The 15,410-nt window shown below is 33.3% G+C and overlaps 1 protein-coding gene across 1 annotated transcript in view; it reads right to left on the bottom strand.

Moving 5' to 3' along the window:
* LOC111044032 (cAMP-specific 3',5'-cyclic phosphodiesterase) overlaps window positions 1–15,410 on the bottom strand; it is a 435,954-nt gene that overhangs the window by 95,078 nt on the left and 325,466 nt on the right. Inside the window, 1 exon segment of the mRNA XM_039439964.1 lies at window positions 6,092–6,193. Coding sequence (XP_039295898.1) covers window positions 6,092–6,193 — 102 coding nt within the window.

Below are 15,410 nucleotides of genomic sequence, written 5' to 3'. Positions count from 1 at the left end.
CATCTCAAAGAATTTGGATATAATTATACAGTGTATATCTAGGCTTTCGAGATTCATGAGCTATATATGTGTTGTATATCTGTCATACGCTAAATAAATAGAAAATCTTAATAATTTAAAAAAAATGTAAATAGGGTACTCGAATTTTCATTTTTATTTCTTCACTACAGTGAGATTCATTTCAAACTGTAAACATAGGGAGCATTGAATAGGGATTTTTTTTATAACTGACATACTGACAGTTTGAAGATTAAACTCAATTCAACTAATTAAAGTTTGATACAATTTAACTGTTTATAATGAATGGGTTACTAGTATTATTAATAATTGCGTTTATTATTTATTAGTATTATTTTAATAGTGTATTCAAAAAATACAACTGTTTTATATGAAATAATGATCTAAATAACACACTTTTTTTATGTATTTGAACACGACATGCTGTCGATTATTAAGTAAATATTAAAAACTTTTACTTACTGACTGGAGTACTTTCAATCGTCTGGCGATCATTTTCAACAGTGTAGACCGGAAATGTTTTGATGGTTAGGAAGATTTGTGGTGTTTATTATGTGATCAAAAAGTTTGTTGGATTTGAAATTTAGCTGTTCATTTAGTATGTTGTTACTGTCTAGGATGGTGGCTTTATAAATTTCAAACTGTTCTGTTGTATTTAATTCATGTCCATTTCTTTTTACTTTCAATATTGTAGGGTTGGTATCTATGTTTGTGTAGGTGTGCCCGGTTTCATTTAATCAGCTTTTGCAACACATTTAAATGAAACCGAGCACACCTACACAAACATAGATACCAACCTTACAATATTGAAAGTAAAAAGAAATGGACATGAATTAAATACAACAGAACAGTTTGAAATTTATAAAGCCACCATCCTAGACAGTAACAACATACTAAATGAACAGCTAAATTTCAAATCCAACAAACTTTTTGATCACATAATAAACACCACAAATCTTCCTAACCATCAAAACATTTCCGGTCTACACTGTTGAAAATGATCGCCAGACGATTGAAAGTACTCCAGTCAGTAAGTAAAAGTTTTTAATATTTACTTAATAATCGACTGCATGTCGTGTTCCAATACATAAAAAAAGTATGTTTATACAAAGCAGCTCGGAATGGATCAAGAAATCATCACATCTAAATAACCTTTCATTCTCGAATTGCATTATTTTTCCTCAATTGTAATCCAAAAAATTAATTTCATTCCTTCATTCAGAATACGAATTACAAGGTTGTACTTCTGAATTCGGAATTCCTTCATTGAGAATCACTCAGTTGGGTTCCACCACAACTCCATAACCAATATAATTAAACAAACGAACTGTTCCAAATTGAAGCAGGAGGCAACCAAATTTAAACGGCTTACAATAATAATATCATATTGAGGAAGCCATACATAATAATGAAATTCCTCGCTGCCTTTGAGAGAGAAGCTGGCTGTAATTGCTTTTATAAATCTCTCCCCTTCCATCGTCGGCTTCACTTTGAAATGACAGCATTCCTTGCAGATAAACACTGTTGCTATCCATTCAACGAATAGTGACAGTTTGTTCTTCTATCATGCCATAGTGAGCTTGGCTTTGATATGTCAGAATTCCTTGTAAATAAATAACAATGTTATCCGTTCAATTAATACTGACAGTTTAAAATGAACTTTACAGTACGTATTTCATGAAGATTACGACAAGCAGAGTCTCTTCACTTTGAGATAGCTTTGTTTTGAACGCTACTCTGTGTTGCTTCAGTTGCAAGACAGAAAGAGAAGAAGAAGAAGAAGAAGAAGAAGAAGAAGAAGGAGAAGAAGAAGAAGGAGAAAAATAAGAAGAAGAAGAAGAAGAAGAAGAAGAAGAAGAAGAAGAAGAAGAAGAAGAAGAAGAGAAGAAGAAGAAGAAGAAGAATTAGAAGAAGAAGAAGAAGAAGAAAAGAAGAAGAAGAAAGAAGAAGAAGAAGAAGAAGAAGAAGAAGAAGACGAAGAAGAAGAAGAAGAAGAAGAAGAAGAAGAAGAAGAAGAAGAAGAAGAAGAAGAAGAAGAAGAAGAAGAAGAAGAAGAAGAAGAAGAAGAAGAAGAAGAAGAAGAAGAAGAAGAAGAAGAAGAAGGAGGAGAAGAAGAAGAAGAAGAAGAAGGGGAAGATTATTGTGGTGGAGGGAGAGAGAGTGAGGAATAGGAATAGATGGAGAGAAGTTAGTGAGAGATGGAGAATAGAGGGAAAGAGAGAAGTAGAAAGAGAACAATAGGAGGATAGTCGATAAGGAGGAAGAGGAGGAGTAAGATAAGGAGAGGGTGGTGGAGAAGGAGGTGGAGGAGAGCGACGAGGAGGAGGATGAAGAGAGTGGGGAATATGAATGGATGGAGAGAGGGGAATGAGAGAATGAGATGAATAGGAATACGATTGAGCAAGAGGAGATAGCATATTGAGAAGTGGTGGTGAAATGGGAGAAAAAGAATGAAGAGAGAAAGAAGGAGAAAAAAATAATAAATCGGGGGAAAAAAGGAAGACGATTGGTAAGAAGGAGGGACTGTAGTATTGGAATACAAGAAGAGAGGGTAATCAGGAAAAGAGAATATAGGGGTTGATAAAAAAAGCGATGAGAAATATATCATATCGTTTTATATTTTTTCATCGCTTTTTTATCAACCCCTATATTCTCTTTTCCTGATTCTCTTCTTTCCTCTTCTTCTATTCTTATAAGGAAATATAAGAAATATTGAGAGAAGGATCGAAGGAGAAGAGGGAATGAGAGAGAAGAAAAAGGGTGGAATTGAAAGAGAGGAAAAAGATGGAGAGTCGAGGGAGTTGATCGGGTGATGTTTTTGGAAAATGTAAGGAGAGGAAACAAGAAGCGAGTGTGGAAAAAATAGAAAGGAAATGGAATAAAAAGAAAAGAAAGAGATAGGCCAAGACAGATAGAACATGAAGAAGAAAGAGGAGAAGAAGAAGGAGGAGAAGAAGAAGAAGAAGAAGAAGAAGAAGAAGAAGAAGAAGAAGGAGGAGAAGAAGAAGAAGAAGAAGGAAGAAGGAAGAAAGGGGAAGTAGGAGGAGAAGAAAAAGGAGAAGAAGAAGAAGAAGAAGAAGAAGAAGAAGAAGAAGATGAAGAAGAAGAGGAAGAAGAAGGAGAAGGAAGAAAGGGGGAGAAGGAGGAGAAGAAGAAAGAAAGGGGAAGTAGGAGGAGAAGAAAGAGAATGAGGAGGTTAGGTTGTACATATACATTTATGAAGAGATTCATTTTATAAATAAGATGAACTTACATTAGGTTACTATGAAAACTTTGAAAGTAAGATAAGATATACAGTTATGAAGAGATATACTACAAATTTCAATTCATTCATAACTAATGAAGGTAGAGATAAATTCATTCGGATTAAGATATCAATAAATCTTGGTTATAAATTGGAATGAATCTTCATTAAAAGAGCAAGTTATTACTCAACTTTTGAGTGAGGTAGAGCGGAGCTTTTTGTTTAATTGGAGCAAGCATTTTGAATGACTAAGACGCAAATCTCATCAGATACCTGCAACTTTTCAAGGAATGTTTCTGGAAGAAGAGTAAGTGAAAAAAACAAAGTAGAAGAAGAAGAAGAAGAAGAAGAAGAAGAAGAAGAAGGAAGAGAATGAGTGGGAATATATAGAGAAGGAGAGAAGGGAAGAGTAGGAGAAGGTGGTGGTGGTGGTGGAGAAGTTGGATAAAGAGGATAAATAGGAGTTTACAAGGAAGAAGAGGAATCTAAACAACGTGAAGAGGTGGAAAGCAGAATGTATAATATAGCAAGAAAGGTTGTAAGTACGAAGAGATATAGCTAACAAGATGAACAATAATAAATTGAAGATACTGAACTAATTAAGGCAGCCTTTAAAGAGATGCACCCTTTTTTCTTATCAGCTTTGAAGGGCTTGGCTCAGGAAAAAACAAGAGAGGCGATATGAACGAAAAAAAGCATCAGCAGCAGAAGAGGAAACAAAAAGAGGAGAAGAGGGAGAAGGAGGAGAAGATGAAGAAGGAGAAGAAAGTGGAGGGGAAGTAAAGTGGAAGACCGTTTTCCTAAATGATAAAGTGAGCAAGTAAATGTGAAAAAGTTGGAGGAACACTAAGTAAGAACAGTAATTAGAATGGAATACAGTACTTTACTTCTCCAACCCAAAAGGATCTTACATTGATTGTAGTCTGAAGCTTACTGGAGTATACTTCTATCTTCTCCCTTTCTCTCTCCGATCTGTCCTTATCAATCTCTCCTTTCTCCTCATTCTCCTTCCTCCTCTTTTGTTGTTCCTTCTCCTGCTCCCACTCCTCCTCGTGCTCCTTCCACTTCTTACTCCTCCTCCTCCTCTTTTTCTTTTTCTTCTTCTTCTTCTCCTTTGATTCCTCCACTCACTCTTCTTCAAAAACATTCCTTGAAAAGTTGCAGGTATCTGATGGGATTTGCGTCTCACTCATTCAAAATGTTTGCTCCAATTAAACAGAAAGCTTTACCTCACTCAAAAGTTGAGTAATAACTTGCTCTTTTAATGAAGATTCATTCCAATTTATAACCAAGATTTATTGATATCTTAATCTGAATGAATTTATCTCTACCTTCATTTGTTATGAATGAATTAAAATTTGTATATCTTATCTTACTTTCAAAGTGTACATAGTAACCTAATGTAAGTTCATCTTATTTATAAAATGAATCTCTTTATTTATTTATTTTTATTAATATTATTATAATATTTTCGATTTGCAACGGTCACTAGCGGGCTAAGTTTATTCTTTTGCTGGTGATGCCATATATAATACGTAAATTATATATACATAAAGAGATATTTATGATTTTGTATTATTATTTTCTTATTTTTAAGTTAACACTTGTTTTTTGTTTAAATTTATTGTTCATCATATTCGATTTGCTCTTTATTGGTGATTGTTTTTTTAAATGGCGAAATAAATGATTTTATTTGATTTGATAATCCAGATTTATTGATATCTTGATCTCAATGAATTTATTTCTTCCTTCACCTGTTTTGAATGAATTGAAATTTGTCGTATATCTCTCTTCATAACTGTATATATCAACTTATTTCCAGAGTGAACATAGTAACCTATTGTAAATAAAAATATAAATCTTAGTACCATTTTAAATTATTTTGTTACAACATGAAAATGGCATTAGCGTCCGAAACATGTTGTGACAAAATAATTTAAAAGTGTACTGCGATTTATATTTTTATTTATATTAAAAGTAGCCCTAAAGAAAAAAGACAATAATCTAATGTGAGTCTATCTTATTTATACTTAATCTCTCCATAACTGTCTATGTACAACCGAGACAACATTCTGAATTCTCACAATATCGCATTTTGAAATTGAATCCAGCAATGAGTTATTGATGAGGGTAATCGTGTATTGCCTTCTCAGAAGAGATTCATTCAATTTTATTATATTTCCTAATTTATGAATCACTTGATGTCAATAGATTGAGAATCCAGTTTCTATTTCATCTATCTACTAATTTATGAATATCTTGACCTGAATGAATTGAATCCAGATTCTATCTTATATATTTCATTTCATTTCATATTTCTTAATTTATGAATATCTTGATCTAGATTGAAAATCAAGGATATCTCTTTGAGTACGTATAATCAATGCGAAATATGTATTATTACAATTCAGTGTGAACTCTTGAAATTAAGTTGATTTGAACTATGATCAGTCTATTCAATTGTATTGTATTTTATTCATTCTCGCCAATAATACTCAATTACTCGAGTACTTGAGTACTAAAAACTATGTCCGCCAATTAACGTTGAAACATGTTCAAATACCACACGTTATCAAAGAATTCTAATATCCAAGATTCAATTATAAAAATCAAGGTTACTCGATCTTAGTTACTTGGTCTTAGTTTACTTGATTTCAGTTAACTGTGGAGTGTATCACAGTCTGATGGACGAAGGAAAATATGAGGTATGTAGGCTCCAAATTCAATATTCTGTGGTTTATTCATTATTATTATTTTGTGGTAATTTGATGAATAAATTCTTCCATTAATTTTAAGTGATCTAGAGAAAATTTGATATTTTTCACTTACTTAGGCGTTGGCACATTGGTGAGACTGAGAAAATTGTTTCTGACGCTTCTAAGACTGGCCAAGATCTGAGCAAACGGAGTAACAATGAGGTCCTCTCCATGACTGCAAAACAAAAACCAAAATTATTAGATTTCTCATTAAAATACTCATAGAAAATCACAAAATTTATAATAAAAATCGGAGAATTACTCACGATCATAATGTACTTCATCTCAAGCTGCCAGTATAATTTAATTTAATCTAATTTACCAGTATAAATATTAGTAGTGTCCATTTGCTACTAAGGGAACGCGGAATTGGAAAAGTTCGGACCTCAGATGGATTTGACGTTTTCAATTTCGTTTTCCCATAGCAGCTAGTGAACGCTACTCATGTACATTCAGCTGCGTACTTTAGCCTAAACTCACCAGTACTTTTATCTGTGGAATATTAGTTAAAATTGACATGCATCTTACAAGCATACAATCAATTTGTTTCATACGATGGAATATGATGAATTATTTACTTTGTTTTTTGACAATTGAAAATTTCTATGATTGTTCGATAAAAACGTATTAAAAACAATATAAAACTTGTAGTACCCTTCTATTAAAACATTTTAAAAACTTGAAATAGTATATTTCGCACCTTAAAAAGGCCGAAAATGAGACTTTTCCGGCTCGAAATCGGTTTTCAAGTCCACCCTTCAAGGTTCGGCCTCCATATGACGCACGAAAACCAGCTCATTACATCCAAGTAGGGCGAAAACATTTTAACCTAGTTTCGACCTACTTTGGCCATTTTCAAGTTAAAATTTAACATTAATTAAAGTCAAAATTAGTTGTTTAAGTGTTTTATGGCCGGTTTCCGAGCTCGGGATTTAGCGAAGTCCTAGACTTTGAGCAGCTGGAGTAAGAAAATTGTTTTTCCGAAACGGGGCGTAGCCGCAGTCATTGTCATAGTCACGTTTGAATTAAATTTAGAGAAACTAGAAAATTGAACACAAAATAAAATAAAGAGAAAATAGTGTAAAGTTTCAGCTATTTTGAATTATTTAGGAATGTCTAATTTCGTCAAGGAAAAACGTTTCCAATTATAGAAATGAGAATATAAAAACTACGACTACTGTTATAAAAGCTGCGACTACGCCCCGTTTTGGAAAGACAAATTTCTGACTCCAGATGTTTAAAGTCTAGGACTTAGCTAAATCCCGAGCTCGGAAACCGGCCCTTAAAGTTTTTAAAATGTTTTAATAAAAGGGTACTACAAGTTTTGTATTGTTTTTATAATTTTGAATAAATTAGCCTATATAAGTGAAGTGATTTTATAAAAACCTATTCTACAGTTGATCCCTAAGGCCCCAAGCCACACGAGGCGTAAGCTCTCCGATTGGCTGATTTATCGGTACGGCAACCCAATCAGCCAATCAGAGAGCTTCCTGTCCTGATGTGCCGTGCCGACTCGACTGAAAAAGCAACTACTGTGCTCAGCGCCTTACATAAACCTTCAAAATGTGTTTTTCATATGAGTATTATGCCTGGTTTCTATGACACTTATCAAATTGAATTGATCATTTCTATATCAAATCTATGAGTTTTTTGGTTCATTAGATTTCATAAGTTTACTAGAAACCAGGCCTTGATGATTCGGCTGTATTTTGAGACGTTATCGTATTTTCTATTGAACAGACCTCAGAACATTTTGATCTTGTCAAGAATTTGCTATGTTTGCAGCATATAACATCTGAAAGCATCTATACAATACAATATTTATCATTGATATCATAATATCAAAGTTATTTAACAAATACAATGTTCAATTCAATTCAATTTTTTTTCCTTCTGAATACAATTCAAAGCAGTTACATAGAATCTTGAGCAATAAAGTTTATACAATTCAAGAAACGATATAATATACTTACTAAAAACAAACAACAAAATATTGAACTATATACTAAACAATAAAACTCTTGAGCTATCACAATTTTATTCTTGTATAAAATTCTTGTATCAGATAGGAAAGAGCTTACATAGGCAACAAAGGCCTCGAGTTATCATATCAATATGCGTTATATCTATAATTATAAAGAGAGATCTCAATTTTTATTAGAGATCTAAACTACATTAAAATAATTTTCAATGATGAATCTATAATCCCCATGCATTTAAGAAGGGATAAAAAAAGAAGAGAACTAAATTATGAATAACTTTAAATTTATAAATAAAAGATGATGAAAACCAAGGAATAGCGAACATTTCAATGTTCTATTTAATTTCATTTTTCCAATTTTGGAAAACATTTTTCTATTGTATGAAAATACGATAGAACTTTAAGAAATCCATTGACTCAAAGAAATTTATGACTAAACTGGAAACCGATAGAACTAACAAACAACCACAACTCATTTCACCTTTTAATTGACTTCCCTCACAAGCCAAGGTCAATAATATCTGAGGAGGAGCAGCTCTACTGAGGAGGAGTGATGAGGAGTAACCCCACGTAAAGGTCAGAGACGCCCTCAAATCATCCTCCTCTTTCTTTTCCGCCTTATCCTCCTCCTCAGCCTCCTCCTCCTCCTTCTGATCCTCATCCTACTCCTTCTCCTCCACTTCTCCGCTGCAGCCTCCTCCTTCTTCAACCCAACTTTCTCTTCCTCTTCCTACACATCCTACTCCTTCTCCTTCTGCTCCTTCTTCTTCTCCTCCTCCTCCTCCTCCTCCTCCTCCTCCTCCTCCTCCTCCTCGGTGGAACCGAGGTGAAATGAAATAAGCAGCGCCTTTCAAACGTTGAAAGGAAAACTGAAAGTTTCTGAATTATTGAACGACTGAATCAGGCCACTAGGAAATAGACCAATGTATTCTCAGAACTCCTTTCAGTTTTCCTTTCAGTTTGCTTGTCCTGCTTTTAGCCTGCCTCGCTTTTCACCTGTCCTGTTTCTAGCCGTTAGGAGAATTCTGTTGGCTGTCTTAAATATTTCAAAACTCATTTTGAGAATTTGCTGTTGAATTTTGGACTGTGCAAGAAAGGGTTTCTTAACGATGGAGATTACAAAAATTCTGTGGTCCTGTATTTTCTTAGATGAAAATTATCATATTCTTGATTCTTAATATTTGGCCACCATGTTTCAATATTTATTACATTTTTTATATGAATTCACAAATTGTTCGAATTTTTCCTCACTGGAAAAAGCCTAAATATTTCCACAATTATTTACACATTATTCGAAAATTTATTCAACGCCTTTACTTATTATACAGCGGTCTTCTATTATATTTCCTATACCTAATAAATTCCTCTCTCATCGTTTTGGGCTCAAACCTGTGTACTTATGGAAAATGTGTTATGTTGAATGTTGAATGAATGAATAAATAACTATCTCTTGATTTCCATCTACATGCTATACATTCACAGCATGATTTTTCACAAACGAAATTGTTTATATATTAAAGATAAATACAAATCTCAGTACCCTTTTTGAAATAGTTCATCACAACATGTTTCGGACATTTATGCCATTTTCAAATGATATGAAGTGAATAAATAAATACTACTGGAAGATTCTTATTTTGATCATATGTTAGTGTATTCATATGTTTTTATGAACTTGGACTGTAAATTTGGGTTTAAATTCTCATGATTCTATCAAAAATACAAGTAGCCCTATACAGAAAAGAGAGAAATTGTTCATACATCATTCGATTGAAAATATTTAACAACCGTCAACACTTATCAAAACAGCGTTTTTAATTTTTTCAGATATCCCAATCATTCAGTGACTAATCAACCACCTCTTCTCCTCAATTGTTTTTTGCTTCAAAACATTTATCTCTTCACAAAACATTTCCCGAATGAAAAATCCACAACCGTCACTTCTATCAACCATCAACCAAACAAGAATCCAGAACAGCGGTTATCATGCTTTCCGGACCTCTTTCATCAAACGGTGATTACACCATCCCTTCCAATCCCTTTCTATTCCTGCACATTATTCCCTACATGCGTCAAATCCTCACAAATTATTCACAATTTCAGGGATCAATTCGTCCATTCAACAGAGATTTAGGTCAAGGACACCTTTTGAAAACGTTTCCAGTTATCAATTAAAACTGTCAGCTTTGTTTGTGAATCGGTATTGATGTGTTATAGATAACACACAGTTATTAGTATTGATGTGTTATAGATAACACACAGATATTAGTATTGATGTGTTTTAGATAGAAATTCAAACTTCCAGCATCAGTTGAATGTATAGCATTGATGGATGTTATCTCTATAAGAAATCCACGTAAAACTGTCAGCTTTGATTGGAAGTAGCATTGATTGGTCGAGTTGTTAGCGTTGATGCTATATCTATAAGTAATCCACGTGGAACTTTCAGTATTGGATGAATGGTTAGCATTGATGCAATTCATAAGCACTACTGACATTTTAAAGTGAATCTGTAAGTATTATATTCACTTCAAAGTGTCAGCATTGATTGAATGTTTAGCATTGATGTTATTTTATAAGGAATACTGACATTTTAAAGTGAATCTGTAAGTGAGATATTCACTTCAAACTGTCAGCATTTATTGAATGGGGACCATTGATGCTATTTTATAAGTGGAACCGACAGTTTGAAGTGATTCTAGCTACAGTACTGTATGGAAGGACTAAAACCGCCGTTGATCCGTGTTTTCCCTCAACTCTTAATTAACAATTAATAACGGGTTCGTTTGTAGATTAGTGGCAGGTAGCAATTTGGTGACCGTTTCAAAAGGGCTTCAGTTTCACAAAATTGTGTGATTGGAAACTGGGAAAACGCTGTGGGGTTGGAGTTTTATTGCTGTAAAAGTGTCTTTTTGTGAGTGATATTTGTATGCCTGTTATTGTATACTCTGACCATTTTCATGCTTACGAAAATTAAAGGAAGCTCTTCAGTTCAAAATAGAATCAAAATTCTATTATTAAAAACTTCAAGTTTCTACATAAAATTCTAAATTAACCCTACAGAGACACACTTACTTTATGCTAACACAGTAGACACACTAAGGTGTTGAACACCCCAATTTAATTTTGCATTTTTCTTTGAAAAATATTAAAAAACAAGTACTTAGACAATACTTCATCATTTCTTAATAATTTTTGTTCCAAGTGCATACAGAAATCAAAAGTAAAGCACTGCTTATCAATATTTATACTAGTTTTAGAAGTAAGTATGTTCCGCCCAAGTGTTGGAGCTCCTAATCCGGTTTGAACGAATTGCTTGATCATTGCCAATGACAACTTCATCAAAAACTCACGTCTCTTCATTTTATTGTATTGAATCTCAAGTTGTAGAGAATCATAACATTTATTCCAATCTGATCCATCATCCCATACCACATTCGTAGTGACAATACAAGTAAATCTTTGTAATAAAAGTGTTTGATAAAACTCCTACGTAAAAGACACTTTGGGGTGTTAGACACCCCAAACGAAGAACAAGATGAGCTGGTGACCTTGTAGAATGCTATTACTGACTGGAAGTGGTGGATAGTAGTTGACAATACTACAAACCTAATTTAGACTGGGCATAAATTCCCATCTGTTTGATATTGTCAACTGCAGAACAGAGAAAAAAATCACTGGGGTGTGAAACACCCCAGTGTGTCTCTTTAGGTTTAATTGAGAAAACTACTGTATACTGTATAACAGGTGCAAAAGCTCTTTGTATTCTTATTGTATAATGATCTTGTATTGTTGTATTTGTGAAGGAGATACAAGCACAGCTCATTGTATTTTTATTGTATTACTGTAATCTTGTATTATTGTATTTGTGAAGGATACTCTTAATCTTAAGGGACAACCTTATGTCCCTATAAATAAATAGCAATTATCAATCTCTGGTAAATACTCAGTTCTCTCAGTACAATTTTGTGTAACAAAATTCTCTTGTAAGAGATTTTACATTCTCAATTTTACTGGATAGAAACTCTACTAATCGATTCTAGCTCAAATAAGTTAAAACAGCCCAACAATACATGTGTTGTACAAATGATAAGGATCCGATTTTCAATTTTGTTCTCTCAGATCACTTTAAGGCAAGCACACCAGTTAGTGAAGACAAGAGTAGTCACATTTAGTCACAATACTTCACATAGCTGCTTATAGAGAGATGTCTAATTGCAATGACTAATCAGTGTGAGTTGCAACAATGTGAAGAATTGTGACTAAACGTGTCTGATCATGTTTTGTCTTGTATTGACTAACTGGTGTGCGCCTAGCATTATATTTTGGGGTATTGTATTCTGAAGTTCTCTATTCACCCTTTTGAACAAAATATCAGAAATGACGTTTCTTTGAAATTTCTTCAATAAAACCAATGCATTTTTTACTTTCCTTGCCCTACTACCATAGGTAAGGAAAGTATTGCTTTCCAAAAAAATTAAGGTACCCCAATTTCAAGTTTTCTATACGTTTCAAGGTCCCCTGAGTCCAAAAACATGATTTTTGGGTGTTGGTCTGTGTGTGTGTATGAGTGTATGTGTGTTTGTCTGTAAACACGATAACTCTATTCCTAATTAACCGATTGACTTGAAATTTTAAACTTAAGGTCCTTATACCGTGAGGACCCGAAAATAAGAAATTCAATAAATTTTAATTCAAGATGGCGGAAAAAATGGCGGATAATTACTAAAGAACCATGTTTTTCACGGTTTTCTAGAAAACGGCTTTAACGATTTTCTTCAAATTTATACCATGGGTAGCTATTTATAAGCCCTATTAACTGACATGAGTCTCATTTCTTGGAAAATTGCAGGAGCTCCGTAATATTCTTGAGAAAAATGGCGGATAGTTACTAAAATACCATGTTTTTCTCAAAAATGACTTGACCGATTTATTTCAAATTCATACCCTGTATAGTTATTCATCAGCTCTATCAACTGGCACGAGTTTATTTCCTGGGAAACTAATGGGGTCCACCCCATCCTTGAGAAATGAACTTTGTAAACTGACATGAGTCTTTTGTCCTTCTCGTGGTAGGTAGAGCAGTTTATGAGAAGAACACATAGTCGAGATATTTCATCTGTAGAACAGCTGTTTTGACGACTTTCAAGAAATCATCGAATTTCACAATTCACACAAAGGAAAAAGTACTCTCAAAACAATTATATTTAAACTTATACAGTAGTCTGATCGTAGTTTCAAATATGTTGCCGCCAATTGTCATTATGTTATTCCCCTAGATTATTCTCGTTTAAGAATGAGGATTACAGTTCAATGAGCAAGGAAAGTTGTGTGAGTGTACCACACCAGATTTTTAGAAAATTGTATCGCTTAATTCAATCGATGTTAGTAACAAAGAGGCTACTTTATGTGGTAACAACTTTATTACGTTGTATTATAGTCTATTGATATATGATAATATTCCATCTTTCAATCATATCCAATTAACCAATAAATTGATCGATAATGAATTTATGCTTCATCAACTCCAATCAACCAATCAATTATTCGATAATCAATTATGCTTGATTATAGCTGGTCAATCTCGAAATACTGTTTCAAATCAATCAAAAACTTTTTCCTCAATCAATTTCACAACGTACTGACGTTGTATTACATTCTCATATTTTTCGATCCGGAAATTTCGAGTTGATGAAGTTTCTATTTAGAATAACATATTGCATTCATGCTATAATAGTAATTAATTTCGATTTTCTTTGAATATTTATAAGTTCTTATTCAATGAATCCAAACACTAATTTAGTAATTATGATCAACCGATCACCAACCAGTTACGAACAGTACAGAAACACTGTTCATTACATCATTTTCCAAAAAAGTGTGAAAATAGAGTTTTATATGTCTAGAGTTTCCTCTTTTTCCTCTCAGTTGAAGAGCAGGTTCGGAAAATGGGATTTTCCTCACAGTTTTCTTTTTCCAAACATCCAGAGCTTAATGTTGCCTCTAATAGCACACTGCAAATGACACCGGTGGTTCACACCCTTCACCTCTTCTCCTTCATTTTCTCTTTGTTTTTCTTCCATTTCCCCCTGTTCTCCCTCTCATCTGCGCCACAGCGATTGAGATAAACGATGAAAACCGCTCCACAGCGGTAACAGCAGATTGTCTTAATCGGGGAACACATGAAATTAGATCCATGTCCAATAGAGACAATGCTTCTTTTTCTTCTTCTTCTTCTTCTTCTTCTTCTCCTTCTTCTTCTTCTTTTCCTCATGCTTATTGCTTCCTTCCAAATTACGTAAGGTTATAGTTGAGAAGAAATGTGTAGAACCGTTGTGCCTCATCATTATTAATATTATAAATTTTCTTTTCAGGGTGGCAGGAGGAACATTTGAATCCACTCATTCCCATATTAGATAATGTAAGATAGTAAGATAGAGTGTTAGATAATGTAACATTGAAAAAGGAGCTGAAAATCTCTTGAAGAAAATCGAGTATTAAGTACCTAAATTATTGATTTCGTTACAAGGAAACTAGAGAAGATTTAAACAAAGAAACATTGTTATTCTAAACGATGAGTTTAATAAGGAGATTGATTGGCCAGAAACCTTATTTATTTATTTATTCGTGGACAGAATCACAAAATCATATAAATATTATTAGGAAGGAACAACAGACTTGGCCCAAATCTATTCCATTCCCAAATTTTGATAAATTAATAAAATGTTCAAAAAATAGGTTATGTTTCTACTTTCAATTTTCAACGTTCAAGTTCATTATTATTTAATAACAACGTTACTCCGATATTACATAATAAAAAAAGAGACCCTTCCTAACGTTGATATAGTTATATTAGAAATGGTATCTGGATCCAATGAGCGGTTTTGTTACGACGTTTACTGAATGTTCGCTTCTGATTGGCTTTAATAATAAAATGGCGGTTGTCCAACCAATTGCCCAATCAGAGTGCTTCTTGAAAATGCTCGTATCTGATTGGTTTAGATAGTAATATGGCAGTCGTCCGGCACATAAGCCAACCAGAGTTCTTCTTGAAACTTATAGCTTCAACTATCATTTCAGAATTCATCTATACTATTTATCAATTCGAATTTGTCAGAAATCATCAAGTTAAGAGTTCCGCTGATAAGTCAATCTAATTGAAATCTTATTGACTACTGTTTCACTTCTGTTGTCTAGTTGGTTTTTTCTTATCTTCGTAGCTAATCTCGGTTAGGTGTTATACCATTTCTTGAATTATTTATTGAATCTCGTCTATTAATAACTATTTGTAAACTCATACATTTGTATTACTGTATCAACTGTTTTGCAGTATTACTGTATTGTATTCATCAAAACTGATTATTTAGTTAAGAATCTTATTACAATTTTGGAAAAGACAAATAATTTCAAT

Source organism: Nilaparvata lugens, chromosome 13 (genome assembly GCF_014356525.2).
Source record: "Nilaparvata lugens isolate BPH chromosome 13, ASM1435652v1, whole genome shotgun sequence".
NCBI classification, from domain to species: Eukaryota; Metazoa; Arthropoda; class Insecta; order Hemiptera; family Delphacidae; genus Nilaparvata; species Nilaparvata lugens.
The sequence above is the reverse complement of the archived record's forward strand: the minus strand, read 5'-3'. Positions and strand labels throughout refer to the sequence as shown.